Source organism: Onychostoma macrolepis, chromosome 17 (assembly GCF_012432095.1).
Source record: "Onychostoma macrolepis isolate SWU-2019 chromosome 17, ASM1243209v1, whole genome shotgun sequence".
In the NCBI taxonomy this organism is placed as follows: domain Eukaryota; kingdom Metazoa; phylum Chordata; class Actinopteri; order Cypriniformes; family Cyprinidae; genus Onychostoma; species Onychostoma macrolepis.
In genome coordinates, this window is record NC_081171.1 from 235,572 (window position 1) to 254,143 (window position 18,572).

The window sequence follows — 18,572 nt, forward strand, 5'->3', positions numbered from 1 at the left end:
TGGTGCTGACAGACAGGGGTCGAAAATAAAGAAAAAAACTAAATCAATCCGCTAACAAACACAAGGCCTTATTCCACAAAAACCTTAAAAACATAAACTAATGGTATTTTTCTTTAGTTGGAAAACATATGTGTATGTGAAATGTAAACGTAACAGAATTATAAGATTAAAAAGGTCATGACATCTCTTTATTATTATTATTATTTTAATATGTGTATTGAAGTTCACTACCAGAAAAAAAAAAGGCGGGTCTTTTAAGGCTTGTCAGTAATCGGCCTCAGTTTTGATTGGCTAACGTCACTGCATAGAACATATCAACGCCCCCTCACTGCTGCAGGTGAGGAAGTGTTTTGAAAATATTATACGTATAAAACCATTTATGAAATCATTTACTTACGGTTTGTGGTGCAGCTGCTGTCAGATCCAGTACAGTTGGGCTGCTTCATCTTCTTTGCAATCTCTCCATTTCATTGTGCTTCATTAAAAAAAAAAAAGATATCTATGAAGAATTTCAGTCAGGTTTCAGGCCCAATCACAGAACAGAAACTGCACTTGTTAAAATTACAAATGACTTGCTTCTTGCGTCAGACCAAGGCTGCATCTCATTGCTAGTTTTCCTTGATCTTAGTGCTGCGTTCGACACTATAGACCATGACATACTCATAGATCGATTACAAAACCATACGGGTATTCAAGGGCAGGCTTTAAGATGGTTTAGATCCTACCTATCCGATCGCTACCACTTTGTTTTTTTAAACGGGGAGTCATCTCAACTATCACCAGTAAAGTATGGAGTACCACAAGGATCTGTCCTAGGTCCTCTGCTATTTTCAATATACATGTTGCCCCTTGGTGATATTATTAGAAAATACGGGATTAGTTATCATTGTTATGCTGATGATACTCAACTATATATCTCAACAAGACCAGATGAAACTTCTGAACTATCTAAGCTAATAGATTGTGTTAAAAATGTAAATGGATGGATGACCAATAATTTTCTCCTATTGAATTTAAAAAAGACAGAGATATTACTTATTGGATCAAAAAACAGTACACAGAATCTCTTGGATTACAATTTGCATCTAGACGGATGTACGGATGTTATATTAGACAGCAACTTGTCTTTTCAAAATCATATTTCCCATGTTACAAAAACAGCATTCTTCCATCTTAGAAACATTGCCAAGCTTCGAAACATGCTACCGGTTTCAGATGCAGAAAAGCTAGTTCATGCATTCATGACCTCTAGACTGGACTATTGTAATGCACTGTTAGGTGGTTGTCCTGCATCTTCAATAAACAAGCTACAGATAGTCCAAAATGCAGCGGCTAGAGTCCTTACCAGGTCAAGAAAATATGATCATATTACCCCAATTTTACAGTCTCTGCACTGGCTACCTATTAAGTTCCGTATCAGTTACAAAATATTACTATTTATCTATAAAGCCCTTAATGGTTTAGCTCCTGTGTACCTAACTAGTCTTCTATCACGCTACAATCCTTCACACTCCTTAACGTCGCAAAACTCTGGACTTTTGGTAGTTCCTAGGATAGCAAAGTCCACTAAAGGAGGTACAGCTTTTTCACATTTGGCACCCAAACTCTGGAATAGCTGATAACGTTCGGGGTTCAGACACACTCTCTCTGTTTAAATCTAGATTAAAGACACATCTCTTTAGCCAAGCATTCACATAATGTATCTCATAACTTTGTACTGCAGTTATATCTGATCAAATACACATTATCATTCTTTTGCTTGGGTTGAACAAATCATCCTTGCTTGGATGGAACAGCAGCTACGCTAATTTCGTCTCTATTTGCTTCTCTGTTTCTGCCACGGGATGGACATGCCGAGGCAACTAGGAATTACACAAGCTTCAGTCTGGATCCAACCCTTATGAAGATCTGAGATGACCGAATACCTGAGAAGAGATGATGCCAACCCCTCAGAAGACCTCAGATGATGCTAACACTGGAACAACATATAAAATGACCAAATTTTGTTTAATCTCAACGTTTAATCGCAATTGCAAAGTTTAATCGCAACATATAATCATTGCAGTTAATAGTGTTCACCGTCTGTTTGATTACATGTAATTTGTAGCTAACTGCATGATTTTTTACTGTACATTTCTGCCATAGTCACCACTAATAACCAACTCTTTACAAATAAATCTTTGTAAAGCTGCTTTGCAATGATTGTATCGTGAAAAGCACTATACAAATCAACTTGAATTGAATTAATTTACTAAACAATCTGTAGTCAAATGCTCCGGACAAACATATAATCCGCCGAGGTGATTAATAATAAAGCAAAAACTTATTCCTGATGCTGGGATCCTTCTGAAGGCGGTACAGAGACCGAACGCATCAAAGCGAGCGCACTTTACTGCTCTGTGTTTTCTGTTGTTGATAAACTCGAGCGCGTCACAAACTCAATGCGCATCTGTACTCTATCAGAGCAGCGTCTGACACGACACTCGTGTCTGGTACTAGTAGCAGGTGTCAACTATTAAACGACTGAACGCCAGTGGGCGGGGCTAATAGTACGATAATGTTAAACGATTGGTCGATGTCTTGCTCTGGAGGTGGTCATATGCAAATATGTAATATAATGCGTTTGGAGCTTCCCAAATTAAATCTTAAAATTTTCCCAGACATTAAAATATCCAAATGATTTGCCATTAGTAACCCTTTGCAAAAATCAATAATTACTTTTTGAATTTTTTCCTGGAAAAGTGTGTGAAAAATTGTGGTTTATGGTCGGTCACAATTGTGGCTGGTGGGATATTGTGTATACTGAATTAACATATTTCTGCACTCATAACAACTTCTATACATCTCAGCCCAGCTATTTTAAACTCTGTTTAATAGGGTTACTATTATGCATTAAAACCCTTGAACACTTCTAGTAATACTGAGATAAAATACAACCATCAATGTATTTCAAAATTGTTACTTTACTGTAACATACAGTACATCATAAAATTCTTATATTAGTGCTACCAGTATTACAACATCAATATTGCAACTTCATTTGTAACATTTTGAATTTGGTGCAATATTCACTGTAACTTTGTCATTGCAGCATTTTAGTGCAGCCTTCACTAATAGCTGCAATTGAATTTATATGTTTACCTACATGAACTGTATTATCCCACCGGTCACTATTGTTGCCATCAATATGTTTACTCATTTTTTGACTACTCTCAGCAAACCTTATTAATTTTGAATTCATATATTAATACTAGACACCTTAAAGATAACATGTACCAAAAATCTTTGTCATGTCTTTATGTTAACATACTTTACTAGCCTTTTGTTTTGGAGCTTTGATGCAGTCATCATCTTCTCAAAGTGCAAACATGAAGCAAACTGCTCTGGTCATGTGACAATTTGCACTATTCATGTGACACTGCACATATTTTATTGAGACCCTTTATTTTTTCCATATTTGCAGGAAATGCACTAAAACACCAGTTGGTAACATTCTTAGCGCTTTATAAATGAAAACCTTCTTTGGTGGGATTAAATGGGTTAATTAAATAAATGCAGTTTACCTGCAGGATGTTGTAATGGTACAAAAACCTTTTATATGTCAAAAGCTCAAGGAAGAGACTTGAGTTCTCTAGTCGTGACCCCTTTAATATGCCTGATTTTTAACAGTCAGGAGGTTAAAAAAAAAATCTGGAAGAATTTTATCGATTATAAAACACGGATAAAACACACAGATAAAAAGCCAGAAAATGATGGAACAGTTGCAAAGAGCAACTATATATATATTCCCATTTAAGATCAACAATAATCCTTTATATATCATATAACTTCCTACACACTTCACAGCTAGTTTGCTGCAAATCTTGCCTCCAATCATGAAACATACAAGAAAAGTACAGCACTGTTGACTTTTTATTTCTAGGTGAACTATTTCTTTCATCTTTCAGTTTTTTTCCCAGTCAAACGGCATCAAATGAAAGGCTCATGCCAGTGTTAATACAAAACATGCTTTTAAAACAAACTAACAGTAAAGGTCACAAAAGCCACGCGTTTCCTCACATCCGGCAGGACAGATGCGTTCAGCAGATTTACAGATGAGCGTTTCTCTGACTTCATGACGCTTCTGTGGAGGAAATGAAGGCAAGCGCTGATCTGCTTTAGATGCGCTCGTTTTAATGTGCTCTGACCTGGAAGCAGGAAAGTCATGGATTAGTTACCCATGATCCTCTGGTTCCTCCCACGCGCTCGTCTCAGAGCCGTAAGTGGGTCACGTTTGGTCATCTGAGGTATGAGCTGGAGAGAAAAAAACCAGTGATTTACACATTATTCAGTCCGCTCTGATCATTATTTCTCATCCTATAGTAAACAAAAGCCATAAAAAAATGTGTTATTATCAGTGTTGGGAAGGTTACTTTGGAAATGTAATAGGTTACGGATTACAAGTTACCTTATTTAAAATGTAACAAGTAGTTTAAGTACTTTATTAAAGTAATGTATTATTTGATTACTTCTCTAAATTTCGGCTGTAAATCATTGTGAAACATGTAAAGCAGGCAGCGTCACTCTTACAGTAGAACTCAACACTGATTACTGTCAGACTTTCACAATCCTTCATCACTCCAATTAAGATCATAATCATTTCATTTGAAAGCACAGCCAGCACAAAGTCAGACTTACTTTGAGATCATTCTGAGGTTAAATACAGATTTAAAATCATAACAAGAAATAGTTTAATAGCTGTGATACTGTTTTTGAAATCAAATCTTTGCACAGCTACGACAGCAAACACTGGCGTCTAAAAAACTGGGGAAAAAACAGTTAATCTTAAAAAATAAAACCAAATAGGAAATAAATCAGTTATGGAATAAGCATGTGTCCTATTGTGTGCTCCTGAAACATCTATTTTAGTGCAGTTGATGCAAAATATTCAGATGTAACTCACTTTATAATCGCTTTTTCATAAGTAACTGTAATTTAACTACACATTTTTTAATAACTGTAAGTGATAACAGTTACATTTATTTTGTAATTAAATTACATAAATGCTGTTACATGTAACTAATTACTCCCCAACACTGGTTATTTGAAATAAAATGAACTTTAATTGAAATTAAATATTTTAAGAATGTAACATTTGATCTCACCTAGGTCAAGGCAACATTACTCATTTTTAATTTGTAATATAATATAATATCTCAATGATACATAAATAACACTAACCCTCAAAGAAAATGAATTGAACTGCAATTTTACTTTTGAAGTACAATAAAATTGGAAGAAATTCACTTGCACATAACAAATCATTTTTAACCAGAAATGTTTGTCAAGACACATTTGATCTTCCTTTGAATTGAAGTTTAGAATTTCCTGCATGTCTGAGTCTCCAGCTCTAGCGTGCAGTGACCGATTCAAAGCGAGAGCAAACATCAATGCGGTGACCTCGTCTGACCTCTGAGTGCTCAGTGGAAAAAGGGCCGGATGCCCAGAGAAGCGCGTCCACAGAAAGCTGATTGTGTGCCTGGAAAACATGTTGAGAACAAATGCCTGCCTGGATCTCACAGATCGCATGAAAGTGTTAAAACAGCGATGCGGTCGTGATCTCTGGCACGTCTGAACCGTGACCCCAGGCTCCAGAGGTCATCGCGAGGTCATCGTGTTCTCTGGAGATGAACAGCATGGGCAAATCAGCCCTTAATGAAGCATGACCTCTGACCTCAGAAAGCCACGAATGTTCAGCGATTGTCCAAACGAGAGAAAGCAAGGCTAACCGCTGCCAAACACTTTCTCCCCCCAGCCGGGAAATATTAGCCTCGGCCAAAATACAAAACAGTGTTGTACATTTGAAGAAACGATTCCACGGATAATTCAATCAATTCACTGAAGCGGCTCGCTGGTTTACAAGCAAGAACACAGCAGGTTTGTGTCTTTCCTTCATGCATTCTTATAGGGAAAACACTTTTTACTTAACCGAGAGGAACATTTAGAAATGTAATTTCACACTTTAATTGAAGGCCCTTCGTGTTGGAAGACGCTACATGAACATGTGTCCGTGCCATGAAGACCGGTCACTGAGATAAATCCTGGTCTCGAGAAGAAACTCTTCCTTCTGTGACTCCAAACACTGGGAATCTGTGCAGTTAATAACTGTAATTTCATTAGCACTGATGAAAAAAAGAATGCGTCACAGAAAAAGAAAACTGTGCCTTTTTCTAGTCTTTCCTTGTTCTATTCTTCAAAAATAAGCACTGAAGAAAACTTGGTGTAGAAACAGTTTTCACTCAGAAAATGCACAAACTATTACAAAGAAACAGTGATTTTGAAGTAAAAAAGCTGAAATAGAATTTTCGGCTAATACTTTATAATAACTGCACGCTATGAATCATTAGAGATTAGTCAGTTCATCCTTTATAAAGCATTGTCCCAACATTAATAGGCATTACGCAGTTTATAGATACAGCTATAAATGTTTTGTTCTTGACTTATAACATATCTATAATGTTTTTCATATTTTCATACTTTATTTACGATCAATTTATCATTTCTAAATTAAGTATCAAGTTATTTACAACCGAGTTGGTCCATAAGATCATTTAGAAAGTGGAAGTAAATGATTAATAAACTATTTAAATGTACATTTAGAAATATTATTATTTAGACACATGATCATACTTCCATACATGTTTTATTAACACATATTCCTGCTGTTATAAAGCATGCAGTAGCGGTCAGTCGTCTGTTTTTGTGAGTTCATCTAAAGTGAGGACTATTTCTACCTTATAAAGGCTCAGATTCTTCCAAACAGACAAACTAAACAAACACAGATACACAACAGAAATGCTCTTTTCAAGATGCAAAAAGAAACTGTAAAACTATACGCTTGATGAAAAAATGAAAAATAAACCTCTGCAATATCATAGAAAATAAAGATAATAATTAAAGTGTATACAGTTTCATTTTTTTGCATCTTGGAATGAATATTTCAACCCTCTGTGTTGTGTTTGTTTAATTGTTCTGTTTGGAGGATAACTGAGCCTTCAAATCTCATTTGTAATAAATATGCTTTTTAATCAAGAACAAGCCATTTATAGCTGTATTTATAAACTGCTTACTAATGCCTATTAATGTTGGGACAATGCTTTATAAAGGATGAACTGACTATTTACTAATGATTCATAGCCTGCAGTGTTACCAATTTTCTTCTTAAACATACTCCAGTAATCTTTAATTACCTCTTTTTTACAGTGTATACTAAATATGGCTATAAACATGGCAGTTTTTGATGGTGGACGGCACACACTTAGCAAGAGCATCTTGATGGATGTTTCTGATGAATGAATCTGGTTTCTGTCTGCAGGAGGCGCTGTGGTCGTCGAGAGCGGATGAGGTGACGGAGCACGGGAATCTAATCAAGCTGCGTCCCTGTCTGACTCCAGTTTAGACTTCAGACAGAGATATCTGACAAAACAGCATGTGCTGCCGTGCGGAGTAGTCTTTAGAGACAGACAGTAGATGTTCTGTAGGTTAGACTGGTGCTGGTCCATCAGTCACTCACCTTCCTCTGGAAACATGTAACTAAATACTTGAAAAGTACAGACTTTAAATCCAGTGTATGTCACTTTGGTTAAAGGAACAGTTCACCTTCAGTTCATCTGAGATCAGGATGAGTGTGTTTCTTCATCAGGTTTGTAGAAATGTGTCTCTGCATCAGTGTCTCAGCAATGGATGCTCTGCAGTGAATGGGTGCCGTCAGAATGAGAGTCTGATAAAAACATCACAATAATCCACAGCACTCCAGTCCATCAGTGAACATCTGGAGAAGACAAAAGATTTAGTTTAGAGCTGTTTTGTCTTGTAAACGCTGCTTGATCTGCAGATTTCGCTCCTGATTCACACCAGAACACTTTTTATTATAGATTATGGACTCTATGGTATTTGAGTTATAAACGTCTTAATGCTGGATTAGTTTCAGCTTTTGTCTTCTCCAGATGTTAACTGATGGACTGGAGTGCTGTGGATTATTCTGATGTTTTTATCAGACTCTCATTCTGACGGCACCCATTCACTGCAGAGCATCCATTGCTGAGTCTGTGACGTGTTCATTTTTGGGTAAACTACAGTATTTCTTAAAGTCTTGGTTTATTTCTGACACTATTATACAGAAACTCTCGTTTATTATCAGTTAAACGTGACTCTTTTGTTCCACTGAGTAACATTCGGCTGGTCACGTGACCTCAACATGTCAACCTGCTCGTGATGAAAACATGCTTTCCAAAAGCTAAATTTCCTTGTATGTGACATTTCAATTGGGAAAGGGGCTTGAGGTCACTTTTAAAGTTTTAAAGTCCAGCATTTCTAGAAGGGGTGCTCATGCGAAACGATGATCTGATTATGCTGTTTCAGCGTCACATCAGCGTCATGCTTGTCATTTTGTTTTCATAAAGTGGGCATCTGTTGGCAGAGCTCGTTCTCAGATAAATGATGTTTAATAATGTGGATGCGGTGATGACGCCAGCGCACAGGGCTTTAGCGCTCATGCTAATTCTCACTGGAGAAGTGCATGATGGGAGTAATATGTTAAAATGCTGAAGCGGTTCCCTGGCAGCGCTGATCACGTACGACCGCAAACCCTGAGTATAAAGCGCTGCGAGATCTTCCAGATGGTCTGTATTACACTGATACGTCAGTCTTTCTTCTGGAAGTGGATGATTATCTAAAAAATACGCAGATTTCACACATAATGGACTGATGGACAGATGTCATGATCTGCTGTAAAGTAGATTTGGTGAGAAGTGAGTGTGTGTGTGTGTGTGTGTGTGTGTGTCAGGGTTGATTTCAGGTCACACAGACGGATTCGTGATGTGAATAACAGCATTCAGCTCCTGAAATCTCTTACATGTGACAACACAAGAAGAGCAGATCAAACTCAATCCTTCATTCCTCTCAGCTCAGAAACTCTTCCTCCAATAAAAGAACAAGCAAGTCACAAATCTGTATAGTTTTGCATGGAAAACAGTAACCAAGCAACTGGAAAAGACATTTAGCCTTTGATGGTGAAACACACAGCAAAAAATACTAGCTTTTTTTGGTACTGCACCACAGCGAAACACGGCTTCAGCGAGAATCAGGTCAGAGGAATCAAATCAGCTCTGTTTGTTTCCCATAAACTAAAACAATACTGCTGATTGTGTTCTTCACATGTGTTCAAACAGTCAAGAATGTGATCAGCTAATGCTGAGTTTCTCGTGAAAGGCCATGTTGAGATGTTTCATCTGCGTTTTGCAGGCCTGCTTTGACTCGTCCAGTTATTAGAGGATAGTTCACCTAAGAATAACTAAATCATTCATCATTTACACAAAATAAGACACTTTGAAGGATGTTGGTAATCAAACAGTTGCTTGACCTCACTGGCTTCCATGCTATGGAAAAGAAAAATACATTAGAAGTCAATGGCTACCAGCAACAGTTTGGTGTCTCACATTCTTCAAAATGTGTTCAGCAGAAGAAAGAAACGACGTGAGGCGAGTAAGTGATGACAGAATGATCATTTTTGGGTAATCTGTCCCTAAGACGTTTTTCACATAATCACATAAATGTGACCCTGCACCACAAAACCAGTCATAATGGTCAATTTGACAAAATTGAGATTTATACATAAATATGTATTATATTCATCTCTTATTTGCAAATGTGCACGAAACCTCTATATGTGACTCTGGACCACAAAACCAGTCATAAGGGTCAGAAGATTTACACATCAAAGCTGAATAAATAGTCTTTCCATTGATGTATGGTTTGTTGGACAATATTTGTCTGAGATACAACTATTTGAAAATCTGGAATCTGAGGGAGCAAAAACATCTAAATATTGAGAAAATCACCTTTAAAGTTGTTCAAATGAAGTTCTTAGCAATGCATATTACTAATCAAAAATGAAGTTTTGATATATTTACGGTAGGAAATGTACTAAATATCTTCATGGAACATGATCTTAATATCCTAATGATTTTTGGCATAAAAGAAAAATGTATAATTTTGACCCATACAATGTATTGTTGGCTATTGCTGCAGATATAGCTGTGCTGCTTATGACTGCTTCTGTGCTGCAGGGTCATAAATATGGATGGTCTCAGATGCTGTTTCAGAATACGGTCTTGTTTTCTGGTTACTCGCTGATTCCCCCCCCACTGGTGTGTGAGAGAAGGACAGCTGAGATATTTGTATTGTTTTTGGTTGAAATCATTGTTTTGCAGCAGATTGCAATTTAGCCTTGTTTAATCTATGTTTTGTGTGCATTGATTAATGATATTAAGATCTGGCAGCACTGATAATTTCTTCCCTGTAGAGACACACAAACACAAACAGGCTTTAATAAATGTTGTGCACACAAACTGAACTCTATCACTACTGTAAACTCTGCCATCATTTATTTAAAATACATTTATTTCATACTAAGTACAATTCGAATCCATTGACATATCCCTTACTGATATAACATTTTAATTTAACTTCATTTGGAGGTTTACTTTTTTGCACAATGCACATTTCATATTATGCCTAAAATGTGTTTTAATAACACTATTAATAAGGATTGTATGATCTCTGTATAATATCAGTCTTTAAATGCAATATATTTAAACTGTACCTGACGTATACTTGCAATGGTTCCACTATAACACAATCAGTGCTTCAGTATATCTTCAGCTGGACTTCAGCACTACTTCTGCACAATTAAAGTACAAAATGAGTTGTTCTGATTTAGCAGACTTCAGGCGTAGCCGACCAGTTTAGTACATCAAAAGTAAATTGCAGGGTATTTTTATTAAGCAAATAAATATGAAAATGTACTTGTAGAATACATAGCACAAAATAAATGTATACGTTCTGGATACCGAACCTCACTGACCACATCTTTGATGCTTTATCTGAAATTAAAGTCATTTATTTACATTACATGACCAACTAGAGCTGCACGATTCTGGATGAACTGAGAATGGACAATCACAATTTTATTTTTAAAATAGATATCACTAATCTCCCACCACAATTCTGAAAAAATAGACAACTAGACAAAATAACATGTAATCTACTAGAGGTTCTAGTAACTGCTGCAGTCTATAAAATATTCAATATTCAATGAATTGTTAAAAAAAATAAGCTGAACAAATGATTCAACGACTCGCTCGCTCATAAAGACTTCACTTGTTTCATTCCTGAATAAATCTAACGTTTTTTGAATGAATCTCTTTTTTAAGTCTTAAAAACGTTTTGTTGTCATTGATTTGAATCTTTCTTTGAAGCGTCGTCACTTTCCAAAAGGTGATTTACTCTAATTTGATCGCTTCTGTAGACAACAGTGTTTATATCCGAACTGTAAACTTTTATTCCAGTACTTCTGTGATTGTTTGAATGTTTGTAACACAGAAATAATGATAAAAACGACTTTGTAAAGGTGTTTCATACACACGAACTGTTCTCTCTGGTCAGACGAACGCAGATGTGAATGTCACAGAGTAGACAGATGTAACAGACTCCGCAACGCCAGCGGAGCCAGTTACAGTCAATGTGCTTGTGTTTAATTAGGAAATCTGTCTAGATGCAGATCACACTGCATTATAACATATGAGCAACACTCTTAAAAATACAGGTTCTTTACTGGCATCAGTGGTTCTTTAGATGATTCAAAAGTTCTTTAAATGTGGTTCTTTTAAGAACGGATCACTGGAAGGTTCTTTAGGGAACCAAAAATGGTTCATCACTGCAGAAAAAAACCCTTAAATTATAAGAGTGAACCTTAAAGGTGAAGCAAAGGATTCAAGAACAGAAACCTGACAGAATATTGTGGGAAAATGTGTCAAATACTGTATGTGTGACTCCAAATCACAGGAGCACAATATCTGTATTATGATATGAACGTGAAGTGTGAATATGATCATGCAGAACTGAACTGTGTAATTCAGATACACGAACACGCCTCCGGATGAAATGTTTTATTACAAAATGTCTTTGATAAAAAGGAATAATTTACATGTATTCGTCCTGTATTTTAGACATCAGTGTCGATCTTCTGGTCGTGAACCTTTTAAAAATCGACCTTCACAAAAAATACAGGAGGGAAAGAGAGTGAGCATCTATGCACAACAAGATCCTTTCTACAGAAGGGACACACGGAGATGCTCTCAACACGAGAACGAAGACGAACTGAGTCTTGGAAGGAAACAGCAGCAGCTCTGACAGACAGGGTGCGAGTTACACCGCGAGGCTGATAGCACACATACATTACAGAGATGTCTATTTGACATCTGCAAGACGTATTTTCAGAGTGTTTGCTCATCTGCAATACGTCTACAGGTCGTTACCTGTCAGATGTCAAATAGACGTCTATTAGATGTCTTTAAGATGTTTATGATTTAGAATGCATGTAAAACTGAAATCTTACAGGCATCATACACAGCAGATGCTCTCCAGATCAAGTGATCTTTAACAGACATCTAGCAGACCTACATGTGCTATCTGGGATAGGAAGCCTAATTTGAAATGTTTTACATTTATATTTGTAATGTTAATTTACAATTGTATTCATTTTACATCATGTTGGCTAATAATATTGCTATACATTATTTAATATAAAAAAATGACATTTCAAAATATAGAAAAGAAAAAAAACAGCTTCTGAAGGAAAAGGGGTTTGTTTGAGTAATGTGACAGATAAAGCGCGCTCTCTTATTATTTCAGTGTTTGTTGTTAATCTCGAGGTTATTTTAGCAGATAGTTTGATTCGTATATTCAGTTCAATAGCATTGAGTTAAAGAGAGTGAACTTTATCTCATCTCTGCACATGCGTTTAGACACTTAGATGCGACTCCGTCTAAAAGCACGTCTCTGAATGAGCGAGTTTACTCAGTGTGACCCATTTCAATCAAAATCACAATTTAGATTCAGTCAGAGCAACAGAAATGCATTTCACATCTAAATCTTCACATTATGCGCAGGCTTCAGTCATCGGAGGAAACCAAGCGGAGGTCTGTAATTCGCACCCTGATCTACAAGCTATGTTTCCATCCAAAGATTCGAGTTTAACTTACTGTACGCGCAAAACTGGAATATCGCATAAAACATTTGCGAATTAAAGCACCGTTTCCATCCAACGAGTCAAAGAGAACAAAATCATCACGTCCTGATAAACTGGCACTAAATATCTCTAAGAAAAGTAGGAGAAGCCACTGAATATAATAATGTTCATATATGATGAATGACTTGCGGCTCAGAGCGAGCAGACGAAGCACAATAAATGCTGTCACTGCTTTCTGAGGCGGATGTCTGTTATTTGGGAACGCAGTCGTTTAAGACGATTATACAGAAATATATTGACGACAGACTTTGCTCAGACATTTCAGAACGACCCAAACAACATTTCAGATGCTGTGAACGAGATCGGTCCCCAATTATCCCGTCTCATAGCACAGACTCACATGACTTTTTCAATGTGCATGGAGGAATTTATTCGGTGAATGTGTTTCCATTTATGTGCGTAAAGTTTATCCTACTCAATTGTGCGCATAGAAATCTATGCGCATCTTGGCGTGTCCATCCGGTGCGAGACTACAAAAACAGGTGGATGGAAACATAGCTAAAGTCGCGTCACTTTACACGCGAATCACGGCGTCGCGCAGCCGCTTGCGGTACTGATCCAGCCAGTGCCGGAGCTCGGAGATCCGGTATCCCTCCGGTCCTCTGCCGCCCTGATACACCACCTTCCCGTCCTGGACGACGTAGAGTCTGTCGAAATACGCTCCGTACGCGCTGTTGCACGAGTTCTCCATGCTGTCGGCGACTATCGCGACGCCCGGCGCCTCCCGTGCCATCAGCCGCGCCGCGCGCAGCCTCTCCTCCAGACTCCGGTGCTTGCGGATCTGATACGGAGCGTCAGAACTGACCCAGCCGTCGGAGGGATGCGCCTCCTCGATGTAAATCACCAGCGCGTCGGCGACGTCCGCGTACTGGAGCACGAGCCGCTGGAACGCCTTGAGACGCGTCATGAACGGCGGTCAGCTGCAGCTTCCGAAATTGAGCACCAGCGGCCTCTGAGCGCGGGCGAAGTCCAGCACGCGTTTGCGCGTCGGATCCGCGAGCGGAACCACTTCACTGTTGGGCGCGTCGCGGCCGAGACGCGCGGACTTCATCCAGTCCAGCTTGTGTCCGTGGAAAACCGCTTTGAGCGACTCCCAGCTGAACATGCGGCTGTTGTCGGAGATGCACAGCGGAGGGTCTTCCTCCTCCTCCTCCTCCTCACTCCTCAGATGCAACAAAACTCTTTTCCTCACGCACAGAAAATCAAGACACCACAGCATGAACACGGCGACGAGAAAACGCGGCAGAATCACCAAACACGCCAGCGCGTTCTTCAGCGCCTTCGCCGTGTTCATGATCGATCCCAGAAGAGTTTCTGGTGTTCCGCGGCTCAACTTCCCTTTTATATGATGAATGAATGTCAGTCAGTCACTCCGCCTCCAAACACACGCTGGAACACACCGAGGCGCATCACTCAGAGTCATATTCCTGCTCATCAGGAACGGAGCGCAGCGCAAACGAGTGCGCTTTAAAATCAAAGCGTCTCCTATTAACGTTAAAACTCTTGATGGCTTCAGAAGTTCTCTTCAGTCCACTCCAGGAGCTGTAGCAGCGCGCGGACGCTCGCGCGTGACTCCCTGACGCGCTGCGAAAGTTCCTACAATCAAGTCGATCATCTGAAGACACCAGACGGCGCTAACCCTCTGATCTTCAGCCGGGATCCGCGGAAATACACCCGGCCCGAGCGCGCAAGCCACTGCGCATTCACTGAGTTTCCATCATGCACTATTTCAGCTCATCGATGCATTCTGCCCTGCTGAACAAAAAATAAAAATAAAACTAACAAAAACAATAGAAAGCATCACAGAATTTGTAATGATTTTGGTGGTTATAGTATGGGAATAGTACTGGTTTTAATAGAAGCCTGTCCCTGTGGGTTTCTACTGGTAATTGGTCGCCTTCTATTGGTGGCTTGTTAACACCACTAAATCCTAATGGAATATGTGATCCTGGACCACAAATCAGTCATAAGGGTCACTTGGAGATCTGAAAGCTGAATAAATACACTATTTATAGGACATACAGCTATCTGGAATCTGTGGGTGCCATACAATCTAAATATTGAGAAAATCAGCTTTAAAGTTGTCCAAATGAAGTTCTTAGCAATGCATATTACTAATCAAAAATGAAGTTTTGATATATTTACGATAGGAAATTGACTAAATATCTTCATGGAACATGATCTTAATATCCTAATGATTTTTGGCATAAAAGAAAAATGTATAATTTTGACCCATACAATGTATTGTTGGCTATTGCCTAATATAGCTGTGCTGCTTATGACTGCTTTTAATGGTAAAAAGTTGATGGCTTGTAATGTTTGTAACGGTCTCTGTAGTGGAACCCATTAGAATTTCTGTGATGGTTTCTATTTTTTTAAGCAGGGTGAGAACTGACGTGAAAGAAGGCTTCAGGCGTTCAGTCAGAAAGTTTTCTTCAGCATTTATTAACTCAATAGAACTTGGCGTTTCTACTCTGCGAAGCGATGCAACAATCGCTCCCAAAATAAAATAAAAAATGTACACTGTAAAGGCGGCACAGAAGCGCTTCTGAAGTGGCATTCAGGTGTCTGTCCACACACGGTTTATGCTGCTTTATGCTGTACTCTGATACTGGGGCTGAGAACAGGCATAATTTAGTCTGGCGTTTATGCTGCATTTTTTACACAGAATTTTAAGCAGGCATAGAGCAGCCTTAACTTGGTGGTGTAAAGCAGCTTTATTTATCCGAAAGATGAAGAGTAGACTTTAAACTGTAAACTTTTCATGCATAAAATAACCTTATGTAATATATTATTATACATTACATAGAATAAGCGTATAGTGTATAGTTTGTAATTTGGGACAATTGTACAGCTGCAGCACAGCAAATGCTTTGAAAATTCCCGGAAGATTGCCACTAATGTTCAAATACATCAAGCGTGCTATACGCTTTCAAGTAGTTTAGTTTGGAGTCGCTGCATGAGGTGTTGTCATTTACTGTGTCCTAAAAACATTCATTCATCAGCAATATACAAGTCATAAAAAAAGTCCAATCATTAATAAGTGTAATCCATCCATCTAAACTCTGCGTGCGGTCTTCAAAGAACAGCATCGTATCGAATCGAGAGCTTGTAAATTCATGATTCAATAAATCTTTATTTTTGAACAAACTGATTGAATGAATGATTCAGATGACTCTCTCATAAAGACAGTCACTTGTTTCATTCCTTAATTAAATCAGTGTTTTGGCATTTCTTATTTGAATAGAAAGCTATAGTGTTAATCTAAAAACAGCCGTTGCTTTACGTGACAGCCATGCATTACTGGATCACCTTTCAACCTAAACATGTGAGATTCTGCACACCGTATCATATTGCGCTTTAAATATGTCACAGGTTAAGTTCAGAAGTTCAGAATGCATTCTGTGATGTTCAAACAACATTTAGCCAGACGAAAATAGGAAACACTATTAGTACAGACAGAGTGAGCGTTCACATGTGCGGTGTATGTTACATGTGAATATGCACAGGAGCACGTCTGTGAAGCCTCCGCTGCACTTCATGCATTATATTCATCTCTTATTTGCAAATGTGCACGTGACTCTGGACCACAAAACCACATTTACGGGAGAGAATTTACAAAGTATCTTCATGGAACATGATCTTTACTTAATATCCTAATGATTTTTGTCATAAAAGAAAAATGGATACAATATTGTTGGCTATTGCTACAAATATACCTGTGCTGCTTATGACTGCTTCTGTGCTGCCGGGTCACATATTTATGAAAGCCGAGGTGAGTCTGAATTGCCCGTCATGATGACACTCAAGAGCAGCAGCTTTTGTCACTCAGTCGTTTGGAGTTTGGTTTCGTGCATTGAGTGTATCTGCTGCTGTAACCTCACACGTCTCCAAGGCGGAAATGAGACAGAGACAAGCAGAGCTTTCAGATTATGATGAAACTCACTCTGAAGAATCTTTCAGAAGAAACAAACCCTTCTTTTGGTTTATAGTTCTTAATGGATTCTAACAGCTTAAAAGTTCATGCGTACAAACATATTCAGATATCTGAGATTTCTTAGGCTATTCTTTGTGAAAGCAACAAAAAAATCTGCTTTCATTGTGGCATTCTTCAGGATAAAGTGAACACATAATCATGTCAGAGGGGCAGGACTGTATGTCTAGATGCGTCGTCTCGGTCTTCAGACGAAAGCGGCGTCTCTCTGTAAACCGGATTACGGTGTTTCCATGGAAGCAGCTTCTTCTTCTCTCTGTTCTTCTGACAGTCATGAGTTCATTCTGCTGAATGCGTGTTGCTTAACTTTGTTTCTTCACTCAATTTAAGAGAGTCAGAAGGTTTGCGGTTCCAAAAAGGGGAACGCAGCATCAGTGCAAAATCAGAACTACGTCATCTTCATCTTGACTGCAGTCCTTCAGAAACATCTTTGTTCTCGTCTGAGTCAAGTCACCTTTATTTATACAGCGTTTTTAACAGTACAGATTGTGTCAAAGCAGCTTTACAGTGTTAAATAGGAAAATAGTGTGTCAATAATGCAGAAGGACATTTGTGTCCCTGCAGCACAGAAGCAGTCATAAGCAGCACAGCTATATTTGTAGCAATAGCCAACAATACACTGTATCCATTTTTCTTTTATGCCAAAAATCATTAGGATATTAAGATCATGTTCCATAAAGATATTTTGTAAATTTCCTACCGTAAATATATCAAAACTTCATTTTTGATTAGTAATATGCATTGCTAAGAACTTCATTTGAACAACTTTAAAGGTGATTTTCTCAATATTTAGATTTTTTTGCACCCTCAGATTCCAGATTTTCAAATAGTTGTATCTCCGCCAAATATTGTCCGATCCTAACAAACCATACATCAATGGAAATATTATTTACTCAGCTTTTTGATGATGTATAAATCTCAATTTCCAAAAATGGACTCTTATGACTGGTTTTGTGCTCCAGGGTCACAAATAGTAAACACTGAATTTTCAGTTCAAGGCAGTTCATCATTGAATTCAGTGACGTCATCGTCCAGCTCAGTACAGTTTAAACCGTATCTGTGCGATCAAGCCGTCGATATCGCTGGAAATGAAGTGGATGGTCCTCTGCTCTGCACTCGTCGTGTGTTTGGTGACTGTGAGGATTCACGGCTGGGATTGGCATCGCATGAGCCGCCAGCACCAACAAACCCCGTCCAGATCTGCAGTTTCCTCAGTTTAGCGTGTGCTTATGCGTGTTTCTTCAGGAATGATTGATTTATTCTCTGGGCCTCTGTCTCTCTGCTGCGCTGCTTGGCATGTAACCCAGTTACCTTCTATAAACCGAGCTGGCTCTTGGCAGCGGCGCTGGGTTCATCTGAGGACAGCGAGCTGGAAAATCACCCAGTGTGATCCGCAGGCTTACTGAGGTGGCTCAGGTCCAGCGCTGATGAAACACGCTGAAGGCTGTC

At 38.6% G+C, this 18,572-nt stretch overlaps 1 protein-coding gene across 1 annotated transcript; it reads right to left on the bottom strand.

Moving 5' to 3' along the window:
* Positions 1-11,774: 11,774 nt before the first annotated feature.
* Positions 11,775-14,500, bottom strand: dio3a (iodothyronine deiodinase 3a). Its single transcript, XM_058750310.1, has one exon. The coding sequence runs from the start codon at positions 14,421-14,423 to the stop codon at positions 13,644-13,646; it is 780 nt and encodes a 259-aa protein (XP_058606293.1). The 5' UTR covers positions 14,424-14,500; the 3' UTR covers positions 11,775-13,643.
* Between the last annotated feature and the right edge of the window lie 4,072 nt (positions 14,501-18,572).